This window comes from Rattus rattus, chromosome 9 (genome assembly GCF_011064425.1).
Source record: "Rattus rattus isolate New Zealand chromosome 9, Rrattus_CSIRO_v1, whole genome shotgun sequence".
NCBI lineage: Eukaryota > Metazoa > Chordata > Mammalia > Rodentia > Muridae > Rattus > Rattus rattus.
The window spans coordinates 19,404,617-19,427,100 of record NC_046162.1 but is presented as its reverse complement, the minus strand read 5'-3'; the positions used below and the strand labels follow the sequence as shown (position 1 = coordinate 19,427,100).

At 45.7% G+C, this 22,484-nt stretch overlaps 1 protein-coding gene across 3 annotated transcripts in view; it reads left to right on the top strand.

Annotated features, from left to right (window-relative positions):
* The window catches only part of Tenm2 (teneurin transmembrane protein 2), a 935,438-nt gene that overhangs the window by 704,540 nt on the left and 208,414 nt on the right, over positions 1–22,484 (top strand). For 2 of the 3 annotated variants that reach the window (XM_032911993.1, XM_032911992.1), the window contains exon 6: positions 20,479–20,601. The exons of the other annotated variant lie outside the window; for it this stretch is intronic. In XM_032911993.1, coding sequence (XP_032767884.1) covers positions 20,479–20,601 — 123 coding nt within the window. The remainder of the gene's footprint in view (positions 1–20,478; positions 20,602–22,484) is intronic. 3 annotated transcript variants of the gene reach the window in all.

The following is a 22,484-nucleotide window of genomic DNA, read 5'->3' as shown; positions in this document are numbered from 1 at the left end:
TTTGATGTCCCTGCTTGGGGAATTCTCATCTGAGCCGAGAGAGTGTAGTTCTCCACACAGGGATATGATGGGGGCTCATCTGTGCTGGGCATAGATGTGAGTATTTTAAAAGGAGGGGAGTGACTTCTGATTTAGCTTTCTGACTGACTTTCTATTCATGACCATGAATAGAAATCTCCTTCTTTGCTCTGGTCAAGATGTGTCCCCAGGTAGGCCTCTTGGAATCCCAGGAGGCAACTACAGTCACAAGAAGCTTCACTTGACCTGAGGAGGTTGGAGCCGATGACCTTTCAGTGGGGTAGACTCTGCTGCTAATGCAGTGTCCGTATACCATTCATCCATCCATGTAGGGATCAGCAACTAAATAAACTCCTGAAGATGGGTTCTTTAGGAGAGCTGTGGCAACAGCTTGAACTCTGGAGAAGGAAGTCGTGATGCCCTGGGAGGGAGTTGAACAGAACATTACAGAGGCCAAGAGAGATGGGATGTTAGATATTCCTATGAAGATTCTGGATCTGAGAACTGTGGGTAGAAGTTGTGGATATATTACCACACTCTGGCCACTATGAGTAAGCTATTCACTTATTTATTGATTACCAAACAAATACAAGATAAGCAAATGAGCTCTGACCATAGAGCCCACTGCCACATCCCAGCATTCCTCTCGATAAGCTATAAACACAGGTGGGTGATGCAAATTCTTTGTAACTCAGTTTCCTCCTTGTGAAATGGGCCCAATCATAGTAGCTATCTCATCTGGGCTTTGTATGTACTAAAGTCAACATCTCTTTATATTCTTTAACATGTTGTTTAGCAAAAGAAGGAGGAGGAAAGAAGGGAAAGAAAGTGCTAGAGGTGGGGGGAGACAGACAGACAGACAGACAGACAATTTTTACAAGAATTTTTACAAGAATCAGTTGTGCTTGCTTCCTTTCTGGAATACATGGTGTCAAACACAGGTTGAACTAAGTAAAACAAATCACCATAAATCCAAACGTCAATTACCTTTCTAATTTCTGTGTGAAATAAGGGGAATGGGACCATCTCAGCAAGAATAAAGTAATTAGATCAAAACCCCGATTACAGTGATAATCCCTCTATGTAGACAAGTCAGTTGCATTTGCACCTGCCACTAAATGAGCACATGCGCAGATACACACACACACACACACACACACACACACACAAATGCATGCACATGTACGCATATGTACACACATACACATACACTCTTACTTGAACACATTTTTCCCAGAGAGAAGAGTTGGCCTTACCCAATGAGAGCTGCCTACAGTAGAAAGACAAAAGGGAACTCCGGGGTTACTAGCCCTTTGGTCAGAAGTTGGTTCCAATACACAGGGCTGTCCTAGCACAAGAAGTAGCTGTCCGCTTCAATCCAAACACACTGCCCAGCAGCCTCCACCCTGGCTTTTTTGTTTGTTGGCTTGACTAAAATATTAAATGACTCATCGAGGCACTGTGGCTCCTTAGAGAGCACAGAGGCAAAGGTGTTCAACTCAAGGGTATTGACAAAAACTGAGGTTGACTTTGGACTAGCTTCGAAGTATCCCAGATCCAAGCACGATCACTTTCTGGTGGAGAGTTCTGGACTGTCTGTGAACCGAGGGTTCTTTTTGGACATTTGGTACTGAAAGGGTTACTCCTCATAACCTAGGTCTAAGAAGAATTAAGTTAAATGTATATGGTTTCCCTGTAGTAGCATTGCAATGGAGCATCAACTTTGTATGGTTCCTGTCTTGTTAAATATTCTAGCGGGGGAATAAATCTCTCCGTAAGTGTGGCTGGATGTTTCCCTTTTGTTTCTGGTTTTATTGTTTTTGCTCTGTGTGGAATGTTCCAGTAACAACTGTTTGTTCTTGCTGTCTAAGAAGTTCAGCACACGGGTACTACGGTGGATTTATGTGGTAGTAAGAGGACATCCACCTATTACTTTGTGTAATAAACTTCCTTCCAGAAGGAAGAGAGAGAAATGGCTTGTGCCTTGCTGGCAGGGCAAATTTAGTGAATATCTACAGCAATCGTCAAAGCCAGCATGCATGGAGCTTGCAGAGATCTTTAGGGTCCATGTTTTCTGCTCTTACCGGAGAGAAACTGAGCTCAGAAAGGTGTATTGTGTGCTTTCTAAGGAGACAGGGCTAACACCCAGCCTCGGAGACAGGGCTGGACCAGCTCACCAGCCCCGTGCCACATGCCGACTCTCTCGATATCAGATGTCTCTAAGGAGCTTGGCAGCAGTCGAATCACAATTTGGTCCTAGCTGAATTTTCTGATAAATCTGTGGGTCCCACCCAGGACTCAGTGTGGTTGATAAAAAGAGCCGTCCATATGCTTTGCACACCAGACAGTCAGGCGGTTTTGACACTCTGGGGAAAGTGTAAATGCTTGGTCTGGATTCTTTTCTAGGCAGAGAGCCATCCCGGTGCTACATGGAGAAGGAATTTAGAGGGACACTTAGCATGGACGAGGTTCTCTGTAACTGCTTCAGACTTGTAGGAGAGCGGTGACTGATACAAAATCAGAAGCTTAACCGCTCACATCAACTCACTTGGTGACAGGGTGGCTGTATTAAATATAAGATGTCCGGTTAAACTCGAATTTCAGATAAACAAAAAAAAATGTTTTTATAGGAGTATGTCCCAAGTATCATTTGAGATATTAAAGCCTAACGTGAACCCTATTTTATTTGCTGTGCCTTGCAACTTTCCTTGGTGATCAAACCTCTGTTCAACACCCTCTTAGGTAAGGTAAGATGCTAAACTCAAGGAGAGTCGATAGTATCTGACCAGTCATGATGACTAACCCAAGGAATAGCCAATCATGTAACCAGAATAAACCCAATTAAAGTTCTTGCCTAGATTATTTAAAAGTAGAACTTGACAAATTAAGCCCTTTTTCTGGAAACCCAAGAACTGAGGCAAAATTTAGTACAAAGTCCTTTCCTATGTAAAGTTTCTCTGGGGCTCTCAAATGACTATAATAAATTACCAGAATCTATGTAGCTTATATATAACTAAAATTTATTTCAATCCAAGGGACTGAAAAGTCCAAAACTAAGGTACTAAGACATCTTCAGGGGTCTGGAAAGGTACCTTCTAGCACTGCTTATACAGGAGAGAAAGCTTGCTAGCCCTTTGGAGTCTTCCCTGAAGAGCACACATCCCATTTGTGAGCATTTGCGACCTAGCCACCTCCCATAGGACCTACCACTTCAACTTGGGGTATAAGACGTCAACATGTGAGTTTAGGGGGACAACCAACTGGCTGATAGTACAGGCCGTTAATGAAAATTAAAACCAGGTTTGATTGGCTAACTACTTCTGCACCTCTTTAAGCTAATTAATACCCTCCAAACAGACCTATTTGTGATGACACCAGACAAGGCAAGGCATCCTAAGCTGATACATTAGTTCCTTCATTCAAGTATCATGGGCCAGGAGGACACACACACACACACACACACACACACACACACACAGAGAGAGAGAGAGAGAGAGAGAGAGAGAGAGAGAGAGAGGATTTCCCTTAGACTACATGAAGATGGATGGTTATAACCAGAGGTCCCAACCTCAGTATATCAATGGTGAAAGTTCAGCAAAGTATCTAGCTTTGAGTAGACTGATGACAGATAGAGGGCACAGGGAGTATACTCTACTCCAGGCAGAGCTGATATCTCCCAAGGCATGTCTACCTCAGTCAGGGCTAGCCAGAGAGTGGAGGAAGGGAGCCACTTCAGAGACACTGTCTAAAATATCTTCTGTCTAAAAATACCTTTTTCTACCTGGCACAGTGCCCAAATTCTCTGTCTTTAGGATTTATAAGTTTGGCTTAAGCCATTAATTGCCCCTATAATTGCTCGTCCATTAATGGCAGAAAATACGATGTTGTGTGGAGTTCTGTGAATGAATGAAAACACCAAGTTGCAACATATATATATATATATATATATATATATATATATATATATATATATCTCCATTGAGGTTGCTGATAATTTGAATAAGAGAACTCTGAGCTGGATACAACTCCAGTAAAGTTAGGGTGTGACACAAAGGGAGACACATAGGAGGTGCTGCAAAAGTTTGGGGAGGGAGGGGAGGGTCTCTCAAGTTGGGTTCCTCTGGGTCAGGAAGAATGGACAGAAGTGGGTACCTGAAGGACAGACAGCATGCTGAAAACAGCCCACTGTCTCACTGCCCTTGGCCTTGCCCTGGTTTCTGGCTTCTCCCCAGCCCCACCTCTCCGCCCCCGTTTTCCACCTTGGCTTGAATATCTCTTTTCCGTATTGCAGCTTCCCAGCTGCTTCTGCCGTGCTGCCTGTGTGGGCACAGATCTAGTGTGCAGACCTGGAGGGAGGTGTCTGGGCTTCTCCACCTGCTTGGAAATAGACAAGAGGAGCTCGTTTGATGCCCTCAAGTTCTCTTTCACTAATTGCTGTCAGCCCGGCCTCCCATACCAGTGTTTCCAAACCTGGGCACTCACAGTCTCCCAGAAGTTTCAGGGATACAGAGACACTGCAGCTCATCGGAAGCGAGGCCCGGCTACTACATCATAGCAAATTCTCAGTTGATAGGGATAGGGAAGCCAATAGCCTAAACGATGAGCTTTTAGAGATGTGGCAGGACTTGGTCATCACGATGCCCCAGCAGGCACAGGGCATGGGGCTGGGACACACATACTAATTATCTGAGCTCTGCCAGGCCCTCGAGCCTTTGCTGTTGCAGTGTCAGATCTGGTGGTGGAAGAACTCAATCCGCAGACATCGGGGTAGAAGCAGTAAACTGTGTGTTTTAACATTGTCCACAATATCTGGGGAAGGGATTAAAGGTGGAAATCTGAGTGGGAAGAAGAAACGTAAGTTGGGGGCTTATCTCGAATCGGTGTTTGCATGGGTACACATTCTCTGCTTAGACTATTTGTAGAAGTCTTAATGGAGGCTGACAGAAGTCATTCAGAACACCTCCATCACTCTTGAACGATGCTCCTGATTCACACCAGCGTGAAGTATGAAAGCCAAGTGTTCTGCAGGCCTGGGCCCCTGTTTAAACATCACCCCAAAATAATCAGCTTAAAAGGTGGGGACAGAGATGGGATTAGAGTAGTCATCTGTTCAATGTGTCTGGAAAAGAGGACTCCTCAAGTATTTTCCTATGAGGGATAGTTGCAAAAGATACACACACACACACACACACACACACACACACACACACACACAAATACACACACACACTCATACACACACACAAACACACACACTCACATACACATACACACACACCACACACACACAAACACTCAAATACACACACATACACATACACACACACATCACACACACAAACACACAAATACTCACAAACACACACATACACATACACACACACAAACACACACACTCACATACACATACACACACACACCACACACACACAAACACTCAAATACACACACATACACACACACATCACACACACACAAACACACAAATACTCACAAACACACACATACACATACACATACACACTCACACACACACACACACACACACACACACACACACACACACACACACACACACACACACACACACACACACACACACACACACACATACACACACACACAAACACACACACTCACATACACATACACACACCACACACACACACAAACACACAAATACACACACACTCACACACACACAGACACACACACATTCACATACAAATACACACACGCACGCACACTCACTCACTCACAGAGGCAGGGTATCTTCTGTCTTTTGATGTTTCTACTGTAAGAGACAGGAAGCACTCTAGAGAACTGTTATGAGCTGGTGTTCTCAAGTCCAACTACTTTCAGAAAAGCTCGGGTGAGGTGCTCAATGCTGTCCATCACTGGTGTGGCGTACTGTAAAGAGGGGTCTAAGGAAAGCATTGGCTTCAAAAGCTATAGTACGGAGTGATGACCATATACAACTGAACCATGTGAAACTGCCAATAGTCTACCACATTCAGGTCACCAAAACAATGGCGGTTTCACCTTTAAACCTGTGAAGTCCTTAGTGACCAGCACACAGTGGGACCAGCCTTGACCCTTCTTAGTGACAATTTACTGATTTGGCTGGCAGCACCTGTAGGACGGTGGGTCCTCGGTGATCGCTGGTAGGACCATTGGATTCAGTAGCTGCTAAGATGCAACCCCCAAGACCCCTAGGGATGCCTGGCCACTAGAAATCCTGCAGGGCTAGAAGAGAGGCAGGTGGGACAGAAGAGGTGGCCTGAGACAAATCTCTCAAAGGGAAGGAACGGCCACCGTAGAAGTGGCAGCCCTTGTACTCTGGCCACAAAGAAACATCCTCCAGGCAGAAGGGCTGATGAGTTACAGTTGGAGATCTCTTTTTGTTTTCCCCATGACTGGGAGTCCTGAGAAAAGACATGAGGGGGAAACCTCCTTTGCTTGGCTGTGGCGTGAGGGGACCAGAAAACATAGAAATTATGGTGGGTCTGTTGGAACCAGTAAGACATATAATGGAGCAGTGGGAGCAAAAGCAGGTAATACTTTCAGAATGGATATGATCACTAGCAGCACACAGTGTGACTGCATCAAAGGAGGGCATTGCTTTTTTTTTTAAAGTCTTTTATTTTTTACTGAGAAGGAAACCTTGTATGTACCCATCTCTAAACATGTTTTTTATGTAATTTTTTTCAACGATTTATTTATTTATTATATATATGTACACTGGGCTGTCTTCATGCACACCAGAAGAGGGCATCAGATCTCATTATAGATGGTTGTGAGCCACCATGTGGTTGCTGGGATTTGAACTCAGGACCTCTGGAAGAGCAGTCAGTGCTCTTAACCACTGAGCCATCTGTCCAGGCCCTCTAAACATGTTTTAAAGTCTGGGACATTCACGGCTGATTTTCTTTCTAATGTTTCGGAAACCTTAGTGGCTATGCTGATTAAAGTTCTTTAAAGTAGATGTGATTTTAAATAGAATCGAGAAAAAAACAGTACCAGTGAAACCCATGGGCGTGATTGCTGAAGCCTGAACTTGAGCTGTGTCTAAGAACACTGGCTCTAACGGACACTTGGTAGCTGGGAGGCACAGAGAGTTACTTAATCTCTCATAGCCTCAGTTTTCTCATCTGTAAAATAGAAATAATGGTTGCTACCTCAATTTTTTTAAAATAATCAAATGGGAAACCATCTTAAAATCAGATAGGAATTGAGACTCTGCATAAAGAATTCAGTAGGTTCTGTTTGATAATATGACAATTTATTCTTAGCTTCTAATGCTATAGGATCAACAAAGGTTAGAGTCTGAAACACAAAGTTTCAAAGCATTCTTTTCTTTAATATATATATTGTCCACACGATGGTACACACCTATAATCCTGGAAGGCTGAAATGGGAGAATATGAGTTCAAGACCAGCCTGAGCCATAGAGAGGGTTCCAGGTCAGTTTGGGCTACATGGTAAAATCCTGTCTTTAAAAAAAAAGTCTATGTGTATTTGTATTTGTGTGAGTATATGTATTTATGTATGAGTAAGCATGTATATGTGTGTATATGTGTATGTGTAAGTGTATATCCATATGTATGCACATATGTGTGTTTGATGTACTATGAGTATATGTATGTATATATGTGTATATGTATGAGTATGAATATGTATGTACATGTATTATGTGAATGTATGTGTGAGTATATGTAGGTATATGTATATGTGAGTGTATATGAGTGTGTGTGTATATATGTATATGTGTATGTGTGTATATATGTATGTGTGAGTATATATTTATATATGAGTAAGCATGTATATGTATTTATATGTGTAAGTGTATATACATATGTGTGTGTGTATATATGTGCACTTTTGTGTATATTTGTGTTTGATGTATGAATGTAAGTATGTATGTATGTGTATAGTATGCATGAATATGAATATGTGTGTATGTTATTTAAGTATAAGTATGTATATGTATATGTAGGTATATGTATATGTGAGTGTGCATATGAGTATGTGTATATATGTGTGTATGCATATGTATATGTGTGTATATTCATATGTGAATGTATATATATGTATAAATATATGTATATGTGTGTGAGTATGTATGTATGTGTGTGTATATGTGTATATGTATTTGTGATTTGTGGATGTGTGCTTCTTAATACTATAGCATTCTAGCCCTTCTACTGGACACAGGGACAAATCAGAAAATGGGGAAGAAGAACACTCTCATGGTTCACCATGGTCATGACACAAGATCTGAGTAAAGGATGGCCAGCACTTCACTGCTCACTGCTAAGCCAGATATGTATCTGAAGCCCTGGGGGGAGGGGGTGCTCCAGGACAACGGACTGAACCAACAGTCTCAGACTGCTCCCCACAGGCAGGCTGGCTCTGCTCACGCAAAGCAGCAAGCAAGTTTTATTCCCCCTCAGTTCATTTAACTTTAAAAAGCAAAGTGTAAGATATTTGTGTTTACTAACACTCGCATTGTTTTGGCAGAACCACGCTCTACTTTAACTGGTGAAAATTTAGCATCTGAACTGAGATTCTGTGAGTGGTAAAATACAAACCAGATTTCGAACACTTTGTGCAAACAAAAAGTAAAATGTCTCATTCGGGATTTTTATGTTCATGACATGTTGAACTGATAATATTTGGGTTATATTGGGTTTAAAGCGCTACGTTTATTTGTACTTATTTAGAGTGGTTAGTAGAAGAATTTAACTTCATGTGCGTTATGTTTATGCTGGCCAGCGCTGGCCCAGAAGAAGAATGCAAATGACCTTCTGGATAGACAGCCCCAGGAAACACGGGCATTTCTGAGGAAAAAGCTGAAGTCAGTCAGGACAGTTGCTGCTGACAGCTCCAGAGCAGAGCTTAGAGGATCAGAGGGGCTGGTGAGGAGGCTGTCCCGGGCCGGCAGACAGAGCTGGTCCTAATTGCAGGACCTTGCTAGAGGAGCCAAATTTAGCAAATTAAAGAAATCACTGACCTTGGGTATGCAGTCCAAGTGTGATAGCTTCTCTTCCTTTTGAAAAACAGGGAAAAAATAACATACCAACTCCAAACTGGTTTATAAAGTTTAGATGCAGTGGAGTTAATTAGGCAAATGACCCGTTTAAAAACAGTAAGAAATGACAATGATATACAACGTCACAGATGGGCTCATCTTTCTTTATCTGCCAATATGCAGGTCTTGGAGACCTGTCCCAGGCTGGATGATATTCCCTTGCTGTAATAAAATACCTGAAGCAGACTGTGTTATAAAAATGAGAGGTTTGTTTGAACTGGACATTCTGAAGGTTTAAGGTCCAAACAGCATGGCTTGAGCTCTGTGATGGACTTCACTGATGTATCACAGCAGGAGTCTATCTGCTTCTCTGTCTCTAAGGTTGTTCTCTTTCTTTATGAAGCCACCAGGATTCAGTCACAGAATGCTACCTGGTGACCTATCTTATTGACTTACTTTTCAAAGGCGTCACCTCCAAACACATGGATTAAGTTTCCACTCTGTTATACCACTCACCCAAGACCTGGGGGATTAAACTCTCGAACGAACTGGGGTTGGTTGAAGCCATGCCATTGTTACTAGAGGAAACACCAGTCCCACCTCGGCAGTGGAGGGGTTGAACCCTGCTTGGCTTGAGAGTCCAGTGGAAGAGTCACAGTGGAACTTTGGAATGTAAGCTGGAAGGAGACGGGGGAGGGAGGTTAGTATGCACCCCCTGCCTCTCTACCTCATCATGATGCTCTGTAGAAGCCAGAAATGTCACAACACCGCTGCCTGTCGAAAGAAATGTGTACCTTCAGCACGGAGGATGCATGTGCGACTGAAGTACCACACAAAACCCTTCAAATCAGCTCTATTAAATAAATTTGTCACTAACTCCAAATAAATCTAATTGTGCCATTTATCTAATTGCAGATGAAAATGTGGTTCCTTAAAAAAAAAAAAAAAAAAAAAAAAGGTACGGATAGCTTATGATCCAGAATGAAATTGTCCTGTCTTTTCTTCCCAGCGAGCTTCATTCTTTTAAGTCGCCTGTATTGATATCAAATAGATCACAGCACACAGGGCCCCCTGTGCTTTCTGGCTTCTTTCCTTGCTACCTAATCAGGCCCAAGGAGATAGAGGGAATTCTCCAACACCGTGTTTCTCTCTATCAGAATCAGGTTTTAAATGTTTCAACTTAGCCATCTGAAACCCACTTAACTAAAAGCCATTTAAGAGAAAGATCAAACCCAATTTGCTAACACAAGGGTTTTTTTTTTCAATTCTGAGTTTAAAAAAAAAAAGAAGAGTTAACCATGTCAGAAATTAAAAATTGAAAGGGACACCGGCGGCCTCCCTGTGTGCCTAATTTGGCTCCGCTGAACAAATGACCAAATTGAAATGAGAATTACATATAGAATTTGTTCAACGTCGTCCATTCTTCAAGCCATTTCTCACTTCGGAAGAAAGTACAGAATCCACACCCAAATTCACCCCCAGGAAGAAGAAACGTGTCTGTAGTGACCACGGGGTCCTCCAAGAAGCGGGAGAGGGAGATGTGGAGACTTTAGTCTCTGCTCTGAAGGCAACGCCATAGAAGGAGTTTGCCATCAAGCTCTGCTTGTGAACTGGAAGATCAGACAGCATCCTGCCGTCTCTCTTCATTAACAGATTTCTTGGGTGCAACATTGCAGAGACCATGGTAACCTGAGTAAAGTGAGAAGGGGGGCTTCTCTGAGGTCTCACAGCATCCCGTGGAGGCCCTGGGATATTCAGCTTTTCTTCACAATCAGGGTTAGGGAGTTGGTAGACAGAGAGCTTGAAGCCAGAGATCCAAAAGCCTGGCTTAGCCAGTTACTAGCTATGCTGAGCTCAGACAAGTCGTCTCACGTGAGTAGGGAAAATGGGTCACCATTTGCCCAAACAACAAACGCCTGGACCTTGGTGTGATCCTGCCATGCTTAATATGATATGGTAGGGGTTGGGGGGGACATAGAGGGTCTCCAAAGAGAATTCTAACAGAGCTGATTTAAATTGAGCTAGCTGTCAGGCTAGGGCACGATTGTGCCTCCAGTGATATAACCACCTCTCCTGCTTATCAAATGCACCGCTCAGCTCCCTAGCCTCAGCTTGTTCTTCTGCAAAATAGGAAAGCAATGATCTGCAGCTTATAAACCTAGTAATGGCCGCTTAGCCCAGAGTTTGCCACATGCTAGTGGCCACAGTTGCACTGGGAATGTGGTAAAGTGCCCAGGACCCAGCAGGAAGCCAAGGACGCTTGTCGAGGGCCTCTGTGTGACATCCTGAAACCCCACCCACTTTCTACTTACTCCACACTAGACATCCGTTGGAGTACTCTTGTTTCTGTAGGACTGCAGTCAGGGACCATGTCAAGATGCTCTGGTCAATAACAAACCGCCTGTGTGTTGATCCCAGAAGTTTGTATCACTCCATGGCACTGTAGAGATTTCAGTTTGTATAAGCCCCCTCCCCCCACTGATGCTCACACAGTGACAGAATCACCTCCTGGTGAATTTCTCAGGACACATTCTATCATTAAGTCTCCTGAGGTCAAGATAATACTTAGGAGCCCATACTCGGTTCTGAAACCGGCTGCTGCCACCCAGCCCTATGAAACCAGCATACCGGACTCCCTCTGTAGAATAAGGGTATGGTTTCCCTTACCTCCATCGTATTGCAAAGAATAAGTAGAGTGTAGCAGGCACAAAAGGCTTAGAACTATACTGAGTGCCAAGAAATGCTGCAGCTCCCATCATAGCTAAGGAAAGGTGCTGAGAGGTTTGCCCACTCATCTGGGGTCGACTGCTCACCAGTACCATGTACAAGTTTGAGCCAAGATGGAGATTAACCCTCTATTTTCCAGGTGCTTAAGATAGGGAGGCAGTTTCCCTTTTATTCTGTCCCTAAGCCTCTTCTGCCCCTATTTTCCTGCCCCAGTTCAGGCCGTCTGTCTGGAGGCTTCCAGAAGATTCCTGGGCACAGTCTATTGGGGGCAGCCGTCAGATAATCAAGAGGAGAAATAAATCCAGGCCTCCTCTGTCCCTCACTTACTTCTACCAAAGAAAGGAACTTGCCCAAGAGCTCAGTCTGCCAAGGGCCATCACTAGCACAAAGCCTGACCCCCGGCCACTCCTTCTTGCTGGCGGCTGTTTCACGGGAGACTTCTCTCTCTTTGTTCCAGCTCGCATTGCACATCTCCGGATCGATATGACATCTCATCCTCTAAAACATTCATATGTCTGCTTCCTAGGATTCCTGTGGCCTCCTGCCACGTGCCACCCCCTTGCCTTGCCTTTGTAGTTAGTGGTCTCGTGAATCCGTCTCCTCTTTAACAGGGCTGCTGGGTGCTATTCTTAAAAAAAAAAAAAAAGACAGCTACTGTTTGGGTTGTCAACACTGAGTGACAAGCTGGGGTGGGCACGCACATCTAGGTGTATATGCATGGATGGTGGGCATGTGCATTGTTGTCACAAAAGCTCTTAAAATCCCAGACCATGATTTGTTTGGTGAATAAAACCTCCGGATATTATCCTTCTCTAAAGGTGTTTTGATCACATGGGCGCTTTCTTGAGGAAAGAAAGGCTTTTATTTTATTTCTTTCTTGGGGGAAAAATAGCATCACGACCAGAGTGGTCTGGGTGGGAAATGGCACCCGCGCGGCTGATGGCTCTGGGCGTGTGTTTATCTGCACGAGGATGCACAGACCCCATGGACAATGGGCTGCCTGACCGGCGTGGGCAACCATATATTCCAGGCACTCTGCACCGGAGAAAAACAGTGGCCGCGAGCACGTGTCTGTCTTGAGTATTGATTTTCTTGGTGATGTCGGGGAGGGAGGGTGTTTTTAGAGGTCAGCTCAGCACACCACGCGCCACGCCCACGCTATCAGCTGAGGCCACCTGCCGAGCACCTGCAACAGGGGGCGCATAAGGGAGAGGAGTGGGGACACCACGGACTCCATGACCCTGCACATCTGGAAGCTGCGCCCGCGCCCTGTTTGTTTCCTCCAAACACAGGAATTGATTAATCTCATCCCACTTCCTACTCACTGTTCTGTCCTGAGCCTGTCACAAGAATAGATTAATGTGCAGGTCCTTCTCTGTAGATTCTTCTTGTCTGGGAAACATACTGCTCCTCGGTCCCGGAGCTGCCTTACGGAACTGTCACCTTGTCCTCGCAGCAGATGCACAAGGGGCGGCAGAAAGCCTCCCTGTTTTGGAGAGGGACCAGGATTAGAAAGGCGACAGACACTAACTATCCTCACTGAGGGTGTTCCAGGACCACACTGGGAATGGGACAGGGCCTGCGGGGATGGACCGGACCGGCAGTGACTGTCTCCCCAAAGCCCCCTCTCATTCAAGTGGTCTTGCCAGGATTCCTGGATCACTTCTTCTCTTCTCCCTTCCGTGTAAGTTCCTGGCTTTGCAACCATCTTGGAAGCTGCAAGCCGAAAAGTTGGACAGAGGCAAATAAGTTTCCCCGAGCCTCCTCAAGAGCTAGGTGCGCAAATCCCATTACTGGTAAAGGGATTTGTGGGCGTCACTTCCATGTGGCGCTTTGAAAATTTATTCCATTCAATGTATTGCTACACTGTCTGGGGGAAAAAAAATAAGCAAAACCATTTCACTAAGGCAGTTAGGATTTTTAAAAAGGGATTTTTTTTTAACTTCTTTGAGATTTAAATTTTTTTAATTCCTTTTTTTAAGTCTTAAGGCGTTTCGAGAATGTTATTCCTCCTGGTTTTATTTGCACCGCCTCTTTCCCAAAGAAAGTAGTTTTGGCTGCAGCTACATTCTTAAAAGGGTGCTATTAAGGCATTGCAGGAGCCCCTCCCTTCTGCGAAAAGAAATAGGATTGCTTTGTTTAACCACGCCCCAGAGGATGAGGAGCAGAAAAAAAAGCCACCAGAGGCTGATGTCAGCCAGCCAGGCAACCGAAGTCACTAGACCATTACCTTTACATTCATAATGATGGATCTTTAGGTTACATAGCAAAATGGCTACTGACCATGGCGTATTCATGAATGAATGCTTGCAAAGAGGTACCCATCCTGAGGAGGCTTGGGCAACATTCACAGAAGAAGTTCTGGAACTTTCCTGCCCCGCTCAATCTTGAAACAGTTATTCCAAAAGAAAATGCAGTGGGCAGATGTCCTCTGGGAGGTGATGGGGACATGCCTTGGAATGGTGTCATTCATCAGCGCCACGTGAGAACTCGGGGGCTCTGACTCTAAAGTCATATAGGTCAGGATGTGGATCCCAGATTCCCCGTTTCCCCACGGTCTGACCCTGGATGAGTCAAGCTCTCTAAATGTCAGCGTTCATGTCTTTAAAATGAAAACTATATTGGTGCCCCTTACGATGATAGGGTATCGGTAGGGTAGCTACGATTCTCTTCCCCTTCAAAATGCAGAGCCCCTCCAGAGGCATTCGCTCCCCGCAACATTACCCACCCTCCAGTGCCCTTTCCGGCTTGCTGGATTCTGGCTTGGACTGCTGGTTACTGGTGTCAATGCACAGTGTCATCTCATTCCCTTCAAGTCTTTATGTGCACTGATTCATCATGGCATTGTCCTTGACCAGTCTTCATTAAAGAAAGAAAGAAAGAAAGAAAGAAAGAAAGAAAGAAAGAAAGAAAGAAAGAAAGAAAGAAGAAAAGAAGAAGAGGAAGAAGAAGAAGAAGAAGAAGAAGAAGAAGAAGAAGAAGAAGAAGAAGAAGAAGAAGAAGAAGAAGAAGAAGAAGAAGAAGAACTCCACGTTTATTTCCCATCCCTTACCCTCCACAGATGCCTGGCTTGGCCCTCAGCTCTTCAAAGGTGTTTAGCTTCCCTGCCTCCCACTAGAATGTAAGTTCCATGAAAGCAGGGATTGTGTTTTGCCAACTGCCTTATTCCCAGGGCCAGAACACAATTCGATGCACAGTGTGAGCTCAATAAATATTTGCCGAATGATAAATAATGAATAAATGCTGCCATTAAAGTAATTATCCCAGTCCCTGGCACGTTGTCAAAATAAATGTGTATCATCATCATGGCTCAAGATGCTCATTTGCATCCGTTGATTTTTCCATGCTCACTGCTAAGGTGCCTCTACAGTGCCCAGTACGTTCAGGGTTAGTTAGCACCTGTGCGCATTAGCCCTGGTCATCCTCAGCGGGTTCCGTCCTCTCGGCAGGGGCACCTTGGGAATCTCCTGGCAGTGTGGGCTTCATAGCCTGGTGCTGAGCCAAGGAGGTCCAGCCCTGACCCTCCCCATCAGTCTCCCATCTCTGAATGCACTCTGACATCAGCCCAGAGGCCCTGTGCTTCTCTGTCTGAGTGTTGAGCCACACTCAGCAGGCTTGGCTCCTTCCTTTCCCTCCTGGGGCTCTGCTTGGCCTGCAGTCTTGCGTTTTCAAAGGGAGAGCCCAATCTCCTCCCCCTGGTTATATATCGACAGGCCTGATCTTTAAAGATACCCCTTGCTCCTGGGGGCCTGCTCAGCAAACACGGAGCATCTGTGGCTTCCATGTTTGTCCTCTTTGACAAGCAGGGGTTGAGCAGCTCTCGGTGAAGTATTGCTGACATATTGATTGACTCTCTTGTCAGGTTGATCCTCTGCCAGCCAATGAACATAGAAGGTTCTAAACGGCACCCAGCAGGGCCAACACATACCCTAATTACGATTTCAGACAACCCCTTTTGGAAGCTGCCATTTTTCAAGACCTGGGGTCTCGGTGTCTTTGTGCTGGCTGGAGAATTCTGTCTTCTGTGACCAACCCCTGCTTTCTCTAGCCTGGGCTTACCCTTTGAGTCTTTGTTTTGGATCCCATCTGACTTCTAAACACAGGCACTTCAATGGGAAACTATCAATTGACCTGCAAGGAGGTCTGACTCTTGGACTTGCTGAAACCTGGGATCTGTGTGTGGTCGTCCCGTGTGGCCCGAGGTCCTTTGCAACACACAGAGAAGGTTCTCTCCAATTAGCTGAGGGACACTTCCAGGGTCCGGCTGCTCGCTGTGCTTTTAGTGGCTGATTTCCCAGGTGCCACCTGGATTCCACGAGCTTTCACTTGAAGCCCTTCCCCACCCCATTCTTGCTGACCCATGGAACCCCGTTGTTCCATCCCGGCATCTCCCTGGAGTAGAACCTGTCAGATCATGATGAATTGTACATTTCGCCTGTCGGTGGGGGGCGGGTAATGCGGAGGAGAGGGCTTCCAGAACTCATTTCACTTCTGACCCTAACATGGTCTGAACCAGACCTTTTGGGATGAGCTACTGAAGCATTCGAGGGGAGGAGGAGGAAGAAGAACCATCTCAGGGCAGGCAGGATATCTCCTCCTCCCGTAAAATGCGAAGTGATAGGCACTTGCGTGAAGTACTGAGATGAAGAAGCAATAACTCTGGCTATCCCAAGGCTTCTCAGATGTCTAGTCTGAAACAGAATGATGATGATGATGATGATGATGATGATGATGATGATGATGATGATGATGGTGGGGGTGGTGGTGGTGGTGGTGGTGGTGGTGGTGGTGGTGGTAGTGGTGGTGGTGGTGAAGGAGGAGGAGGAAGAGGAGGAGAAGGAGGAGGAGAAGGAGAAGAAGGAGAAGTAGAAGAAAGTATTACAATTTTCAAATATTTTGCTGTCCATGGAAATAGGCATTATGGCCCTAAACGGGTATTAATTTCCTGTCTGGATTTCAGAAAGGCTCCCAGCCTGGTACAATTTAAAGAATTCACAGAGATCTATTCTATAAACATTTTGTCCTCTTTCCTTTTCTTCCTAAGTGAATCTATCAGTCAGGGTCTATTAGGCCCTGCTGCTGTAACAAAGAACCCCAAACTCTAGGTGGCTCATTGCCATAACCACTGATTACTTCGCTCACTGTGTCCTGACACTTGCCAGCCATGGCTGGCTCTGTCTAACAGTCTCTTTGCTCAGGATTCAGGATCAGTATGCAATGCAAGGTGCACTGCTGGTCCCAAGGCCACATTCGAGGTCAGCAGCAAAGAGAAATAAAAGTTCCTTGGGGCTGCAATGCAGTAGGTGCACCAACCCACTTTGCCGACCATGAGTTCTGAGCAAGAAGCAAGCTTCACCCGGATGCCGTTTCCCCATGGACTTTGTAGCCAGATCTTTCTCTATAAAGCGTGAAGCAGGTACCACATCCTCAGCACAGCCGTACTCTGATTCTGAAATCTCCCGATGGTTAAGCTTTATAACTTCCCTCGTCGGTGAGCGGGAGTCATGATAGCAGTACCTACCTGGGACTCCTTTAGGATGATGTGTACGTCGGTGTCTGAATGTTGAGCGCAGTCATTGGCAGCAGATACATCAGGCGCTGAGCTTCAAACCATTGTCCTCTTTATACCTCGGTCCATGTTGTCACCCATAATATCCCATCCTACTCTCCGTGCCGCCACAATGTTTTGGTTTTTTTATTTAGAAGCATGTAGTGCTCTACAGTCTAGGCTCTCAAGTATGCCCCCGTGTGCTATGTTCTACCCTAATAAACATGAATGCGTCTATGTTTGAGACACCGCCAGCTCTTCCAGGGAGCTATGTATGCATAACCCTCCTTGACAAACCCCAAGCTGCCCTCTATTCTACCTGTGAAGGGAATTCTTACAAAAGGGACAGTAAGGGAGGGAGAGAAGGAGAGAAGGAGGGAGGGATGATGCCTTAGCCCATGGAACCAGTCAGTAGCAGGATAAGGAGCAGGCCTGTCATTAGTCAGCAAACTGATTTACCTCACAAATCCCCCCCCCCGGCCTCTATCCTGAGGACACTTCTTCCCTTCTTCCCACAGGCCAGAGAGATGACAGTCTCATCTTCTTCCTCAGGTCCCGGACCCAAGGGATAGCTGACCAAGAAACACCAACACATACAAACAAAAATGAATGAATAAAAAAAAAATAAAATTTAAAAAGCCAACAGAAGCCTATTTCAGATGCCATTCCCCCAAAATCAGAAGATCTGACTGTACCCCCCCCGGGGGGGGGATTCTCACTCATTTCCTTAGCATTTGGTTCAATGACGGGAGCTAGGCCTGAACCTGCCACCCATTTCTGTGCATAGCTTGTGCCGGAGGACAGGTCTTGTGCTCAGCGACTTGGCTTCATCCCTTCCCTTCCCTTCGTCTCACTCATTTCCCTCTTCGCTTCTGGGAAGCGTCTCACATCCTCTGAACCTAACTAAGACGACCCGACCCCCGTGCCTGGTTTTCTCGAACAGCTTTGCGGATCGCGGTGGTACAGCTAACAGCTAACGATCGCAACATCAACCACGATGAAGGGGCTACGATAGATGCAAGAGACATGCTCAGCGGGGCCGGAGGGAAGATACCCTTGAGAATAGAGCCATGAGTGTCCCTTTTATGCTCAGTACGATTACGACTCCTGTCTACTAGTCTCCTGACGCTGACGGTAGCAATATGCCTTGTACCTTGGAGTGACAACCCTGAGAGCGCAAGAAGGAGCGGTTCTGAGGAGCAGTTTCACGCGGGCAGGGCGCCGGGGACGTTGCCATCCTTGCTTTTTTCCTAGACAGGAGCATCTAAGCGTTGTTAACCTGGGGCTCCACTGCACCTGGATGCTTGCTGGCAACACCTGTCTAGCACTGGGGGACCCTCCTCCAAGGACCCACTTCTGGGGCACAGCAGCAGCTGGCTCCAAGCAAGCCCCAATAACCCAATGGTATCAGGTATTTCGTTTTCTTTCTCTTTTTTCCTTTTTCTGAAAAATCATTTTAAAACAGCTAATTCCTTGCCTCCCTTCACCTGGTAATTACAAATCAGAAGCTATCGTTATCTTGAAGTCACCACGATTACTTCTCATTTCCTGACCTCTGTATGGCGAAAATATGTCATTATTTGAGGCAATAGAATCTGGTCTCTTCAAGTAAGTGACCTACATATAACAGATAAACTGCAGGAGAAAATTAGGTGTTACCTCGACGGAGGGAGTACAGTAAATGTCACTTACTCTTATTAGTATTTATCATCGGGGAGAGTGGCGACCGTGGGCCCTGTGCCTCATGGAAATGTAGAGAGGGGAAAAATGTGGCCGGAGGTAGAGAAGCCTGGGAGGGGAAAGCAAGGCATGCTCTCGGGAGCGCCTTGCCACCTTGATCTGCAGCCATCCATCTAAGCTGCATTGTGTGAAGGTGGGTTTTTAACCTTAATAGAATACAGCCTGACTTTAGTGGTGGTGGGCATGCCGAATTAATTGCTATGTGAACAATTTCCTAAGCACTGTTAATTGTGTTTCTTGTGGTTAATTGTTTCTCCCATCCCCACGTCAAACTCGGAACTTTCCTGTCAACAGCCCTTTCTCTCCTGCTGAGCCACTACGAACTAAGGAACGTGGCAACAGGCATCAACCTGCGCCCATTGAAATGCCAGACAGACAGGGCACAGCCATTGTTTGTGTGGGAAATACATGGGGGGCTCCTTATTTATTTACAAATGAAGCGTTTCTTAGATGAGCCCCCCCCCCAAAGAACACAGGTGTCTCCCTCCCCCTCGGGAACAATAAAACCAGGGTCCGTCAGGGATAGATACGGACATTGGGTTTTCTAAGATAACTCTGGGTTTCTGCGCAAGCTAAGTAGCAAGGCCAGAAGGCTGCCTGGAGGCGGAGGTGCACAGGGAAATCGACCTCTGAATGCGTGCTTGTCTCCTGAGAGCAAGTGCTTATGGGAATCTCATGTCTCATTCCATACTTGGGGGAAACTGAATAATACTGTGTTTGTTTTGCTTTTTTTTTTTTCTGGAAAAGGCTCTACCACTGTTACACATATGTACACACACTCGTGCACACATGCACACACACCTACCTTAAGCATTTTCACAATGTGCTAAAAATGTCATAAAGAGAGGGAGATATATATATATATATGTATATATATATATTGATATCTATTCGTATATTTAAACTTTGGCACAGTTAGATGGGTGTGCTCTAAGTGGGCCAGTGAGATTGCAGGTACCTGTGGCTGTGGTGACACTTCAGGGAGCCGGTTAAATGGGAGCAGTGTGGCCGTGTTTTTGAACTTGACTCACATTTGGAGTAGCTGGGCGAACCCAGCCTTTGTCAGTGCACCTGTCTAAAAGCATTCATGTCAGATGTGTGGCCAAGCAGGCAAGTGATGAGTGACCCCGTCCTGAAAGATAAGACCTGTGCGTAGCCTCCCTCCTCCTCTGAATGAACATCCCACAAAGGGTGCTGCCCCCTGAGGCCGGGAACCGCTACAAAGCAGAGACAGAAGCTCCTGGATTGCCACTTTCAGTATTTTAGCTAATCCTGAAGGCCTGGGGCAAGCCATTTTTTGAACTGCAGTTTCCTTAAAAGGCAGTCGCTTGGAAAAAGGCACCTGGCCCTCCCCCTTGACATTTGCATTGCTGAATTTTCTATTCATATTTTCATTACTTTGTCTCTCCTGCAGCAATGCATCTGCTCGGACTCAATTGGCAACTCCAGCCGGCAGATGGACACACCTTTAACAATGGCGTAAGGACCGGCTTACCAGGAAACGATGATGTGGCAACAGTGCCATCTGGAGGCAAAGGTGAGGTTACAGCTGCTGCTCGCCCTATTGAGGTCACAGGAAAAGTCAAGGCTCTTCCCAGCTGCTTCAAGTTTTTTTTTTTTAATCCAAGTCTTGGAAGGCATGCAAAAAAAAAAAGAAAGAAAAGATAGAAAAAGAAAGGGAAAGAAAAAAAAAGACTGCCTTTCATAGGTGCCCCCGTTTAAAAGCTGTTTGCTGTTCCTGTCTGTTAGCTGTGTTTGGCTGGAGTCACTTGGATCTGGCAGAGCGCCTGCTCCGAGCAGTGCCCATACCTATGCTATCTACGGCAACGGGCGTGACATAGCATGCTTGAAAGCATTCCGAGGCCTAAGCAGAAGCAGCAGCAGCAACAGCAGCAGCTGGAGCAGCAGCAGCAGCAGCAGCAGCAGCAGCAGCAGCAGCAGCAGCAGCAGCAGCAGCAAAATCCTGCCTGGATCCGAAGGCAGGAAGCAGCTGGCAGTACCTGCCACTAGCCTGGGTCCCTCTCCCACCAGGAGAGATACAGCCTCCCTGGGGAGCAGTCTCGCCTGGCTTGCCTTGAAAGAGACAGAGCTGTTTCTGCTTTTTGGGGGAGAATAGAAAGGAGTTTTGACAACTCCGCCACAAAGCTTCCCTTTTCAGGCCGGTGAGGAGGACAATAGGGATGTTCATTGAGGCAATCAGGCGACTGCATTCACTTAGGGGAGAAAAATAGGTGCTAACAAGGTGCTAAAAAAGCGGAGAGGGAAAAAAAAAACAGAACCATGGGGAGGTGGGGACAGGAGGAATTAAAAGACAAGAGCAGCCAATGGCACAAGCTAACAGGGCTGGCTGGCATTTGGTAATTTGGTGACAGTTTGAGTGATTCGGATGGAAGTCACACAAGCAAGGGACTGTATCAAAAGGGCTTCTCCAAACAGAATTTTTTCAGTCCATTTCTTAGTCAGCAGCGCATGCGCGTGCACACGTACACACAGAGACAGAAAGACAGAGATACAGAGAAAGACAGAGAGAAGGAGAGAGAGAGAGAGAGAGAGCACATTTTTTTTTAGAATACACAGCAGAAATATTTCAACTTAGATATTTATCACATGTCCAGCATAGTATATAATGTAACTTCAACTCCAAAAGCAGGAAACTCATCTCTGAGACGTTCAGGCCCAGAATGTTCTAGAAACTGATCCAAAGGAAACAGGATAGGCACAAACTTGAATTCAGGTCTGTGTAATGTGCATCTTCGTGGACAGAATGTGGGCTTTTCCTGCATCTGTACTTTCTCCCGAGGAGACTCGAGAATTCCTCAACCTTGGGCGTGCATTACTTCCTACAGTACGCTAATGGTCCTTAAATCTTTCTCCCCAGGGCTGTACTGCACGTTTGGGTGTGACCCCTCGGCCTTTTCATGCAGTCTTTAAGAATCACTGTCCCCATGTGTCATAATCATAACGCTAAATCACCCTTAAGTAAGCATGAAAAAGTTTTGTCTAAGGATGAAATGATATGCTTCCCTCTATTGAATAGGTAAAACTAGATCTCAAAATACTCTATTTCCTCCCAACTGACCATGCTCTTCGTTAACTGACCCCAAAGCCCAGAGACAAATTCAATGCCCTCAGATCTGAAATCTGTTCACCTCCAGTGCTTGACCTCACTCCTTCCCTTTTTCCTTTACAACAGTGCCTCTCGTTTTTGCCCCTTGGGAGACATTTGGCAATGACTGAAAAGATTTTGTTTTGTTTTGTTTTGTTTTACTGTCACAGTTGGAAGAGGGGTAACAAGTGGGTTAAGGCCAGGGGTGCTGGGAAATGACAGCCAGTACACTAGCTAGCTCCCTGTGGTGAAGAATTACCTCTGTCCGAAGGACCAATAGGACGGCTCTTAGAAGCCCTGCTTCAAGGAGTCTC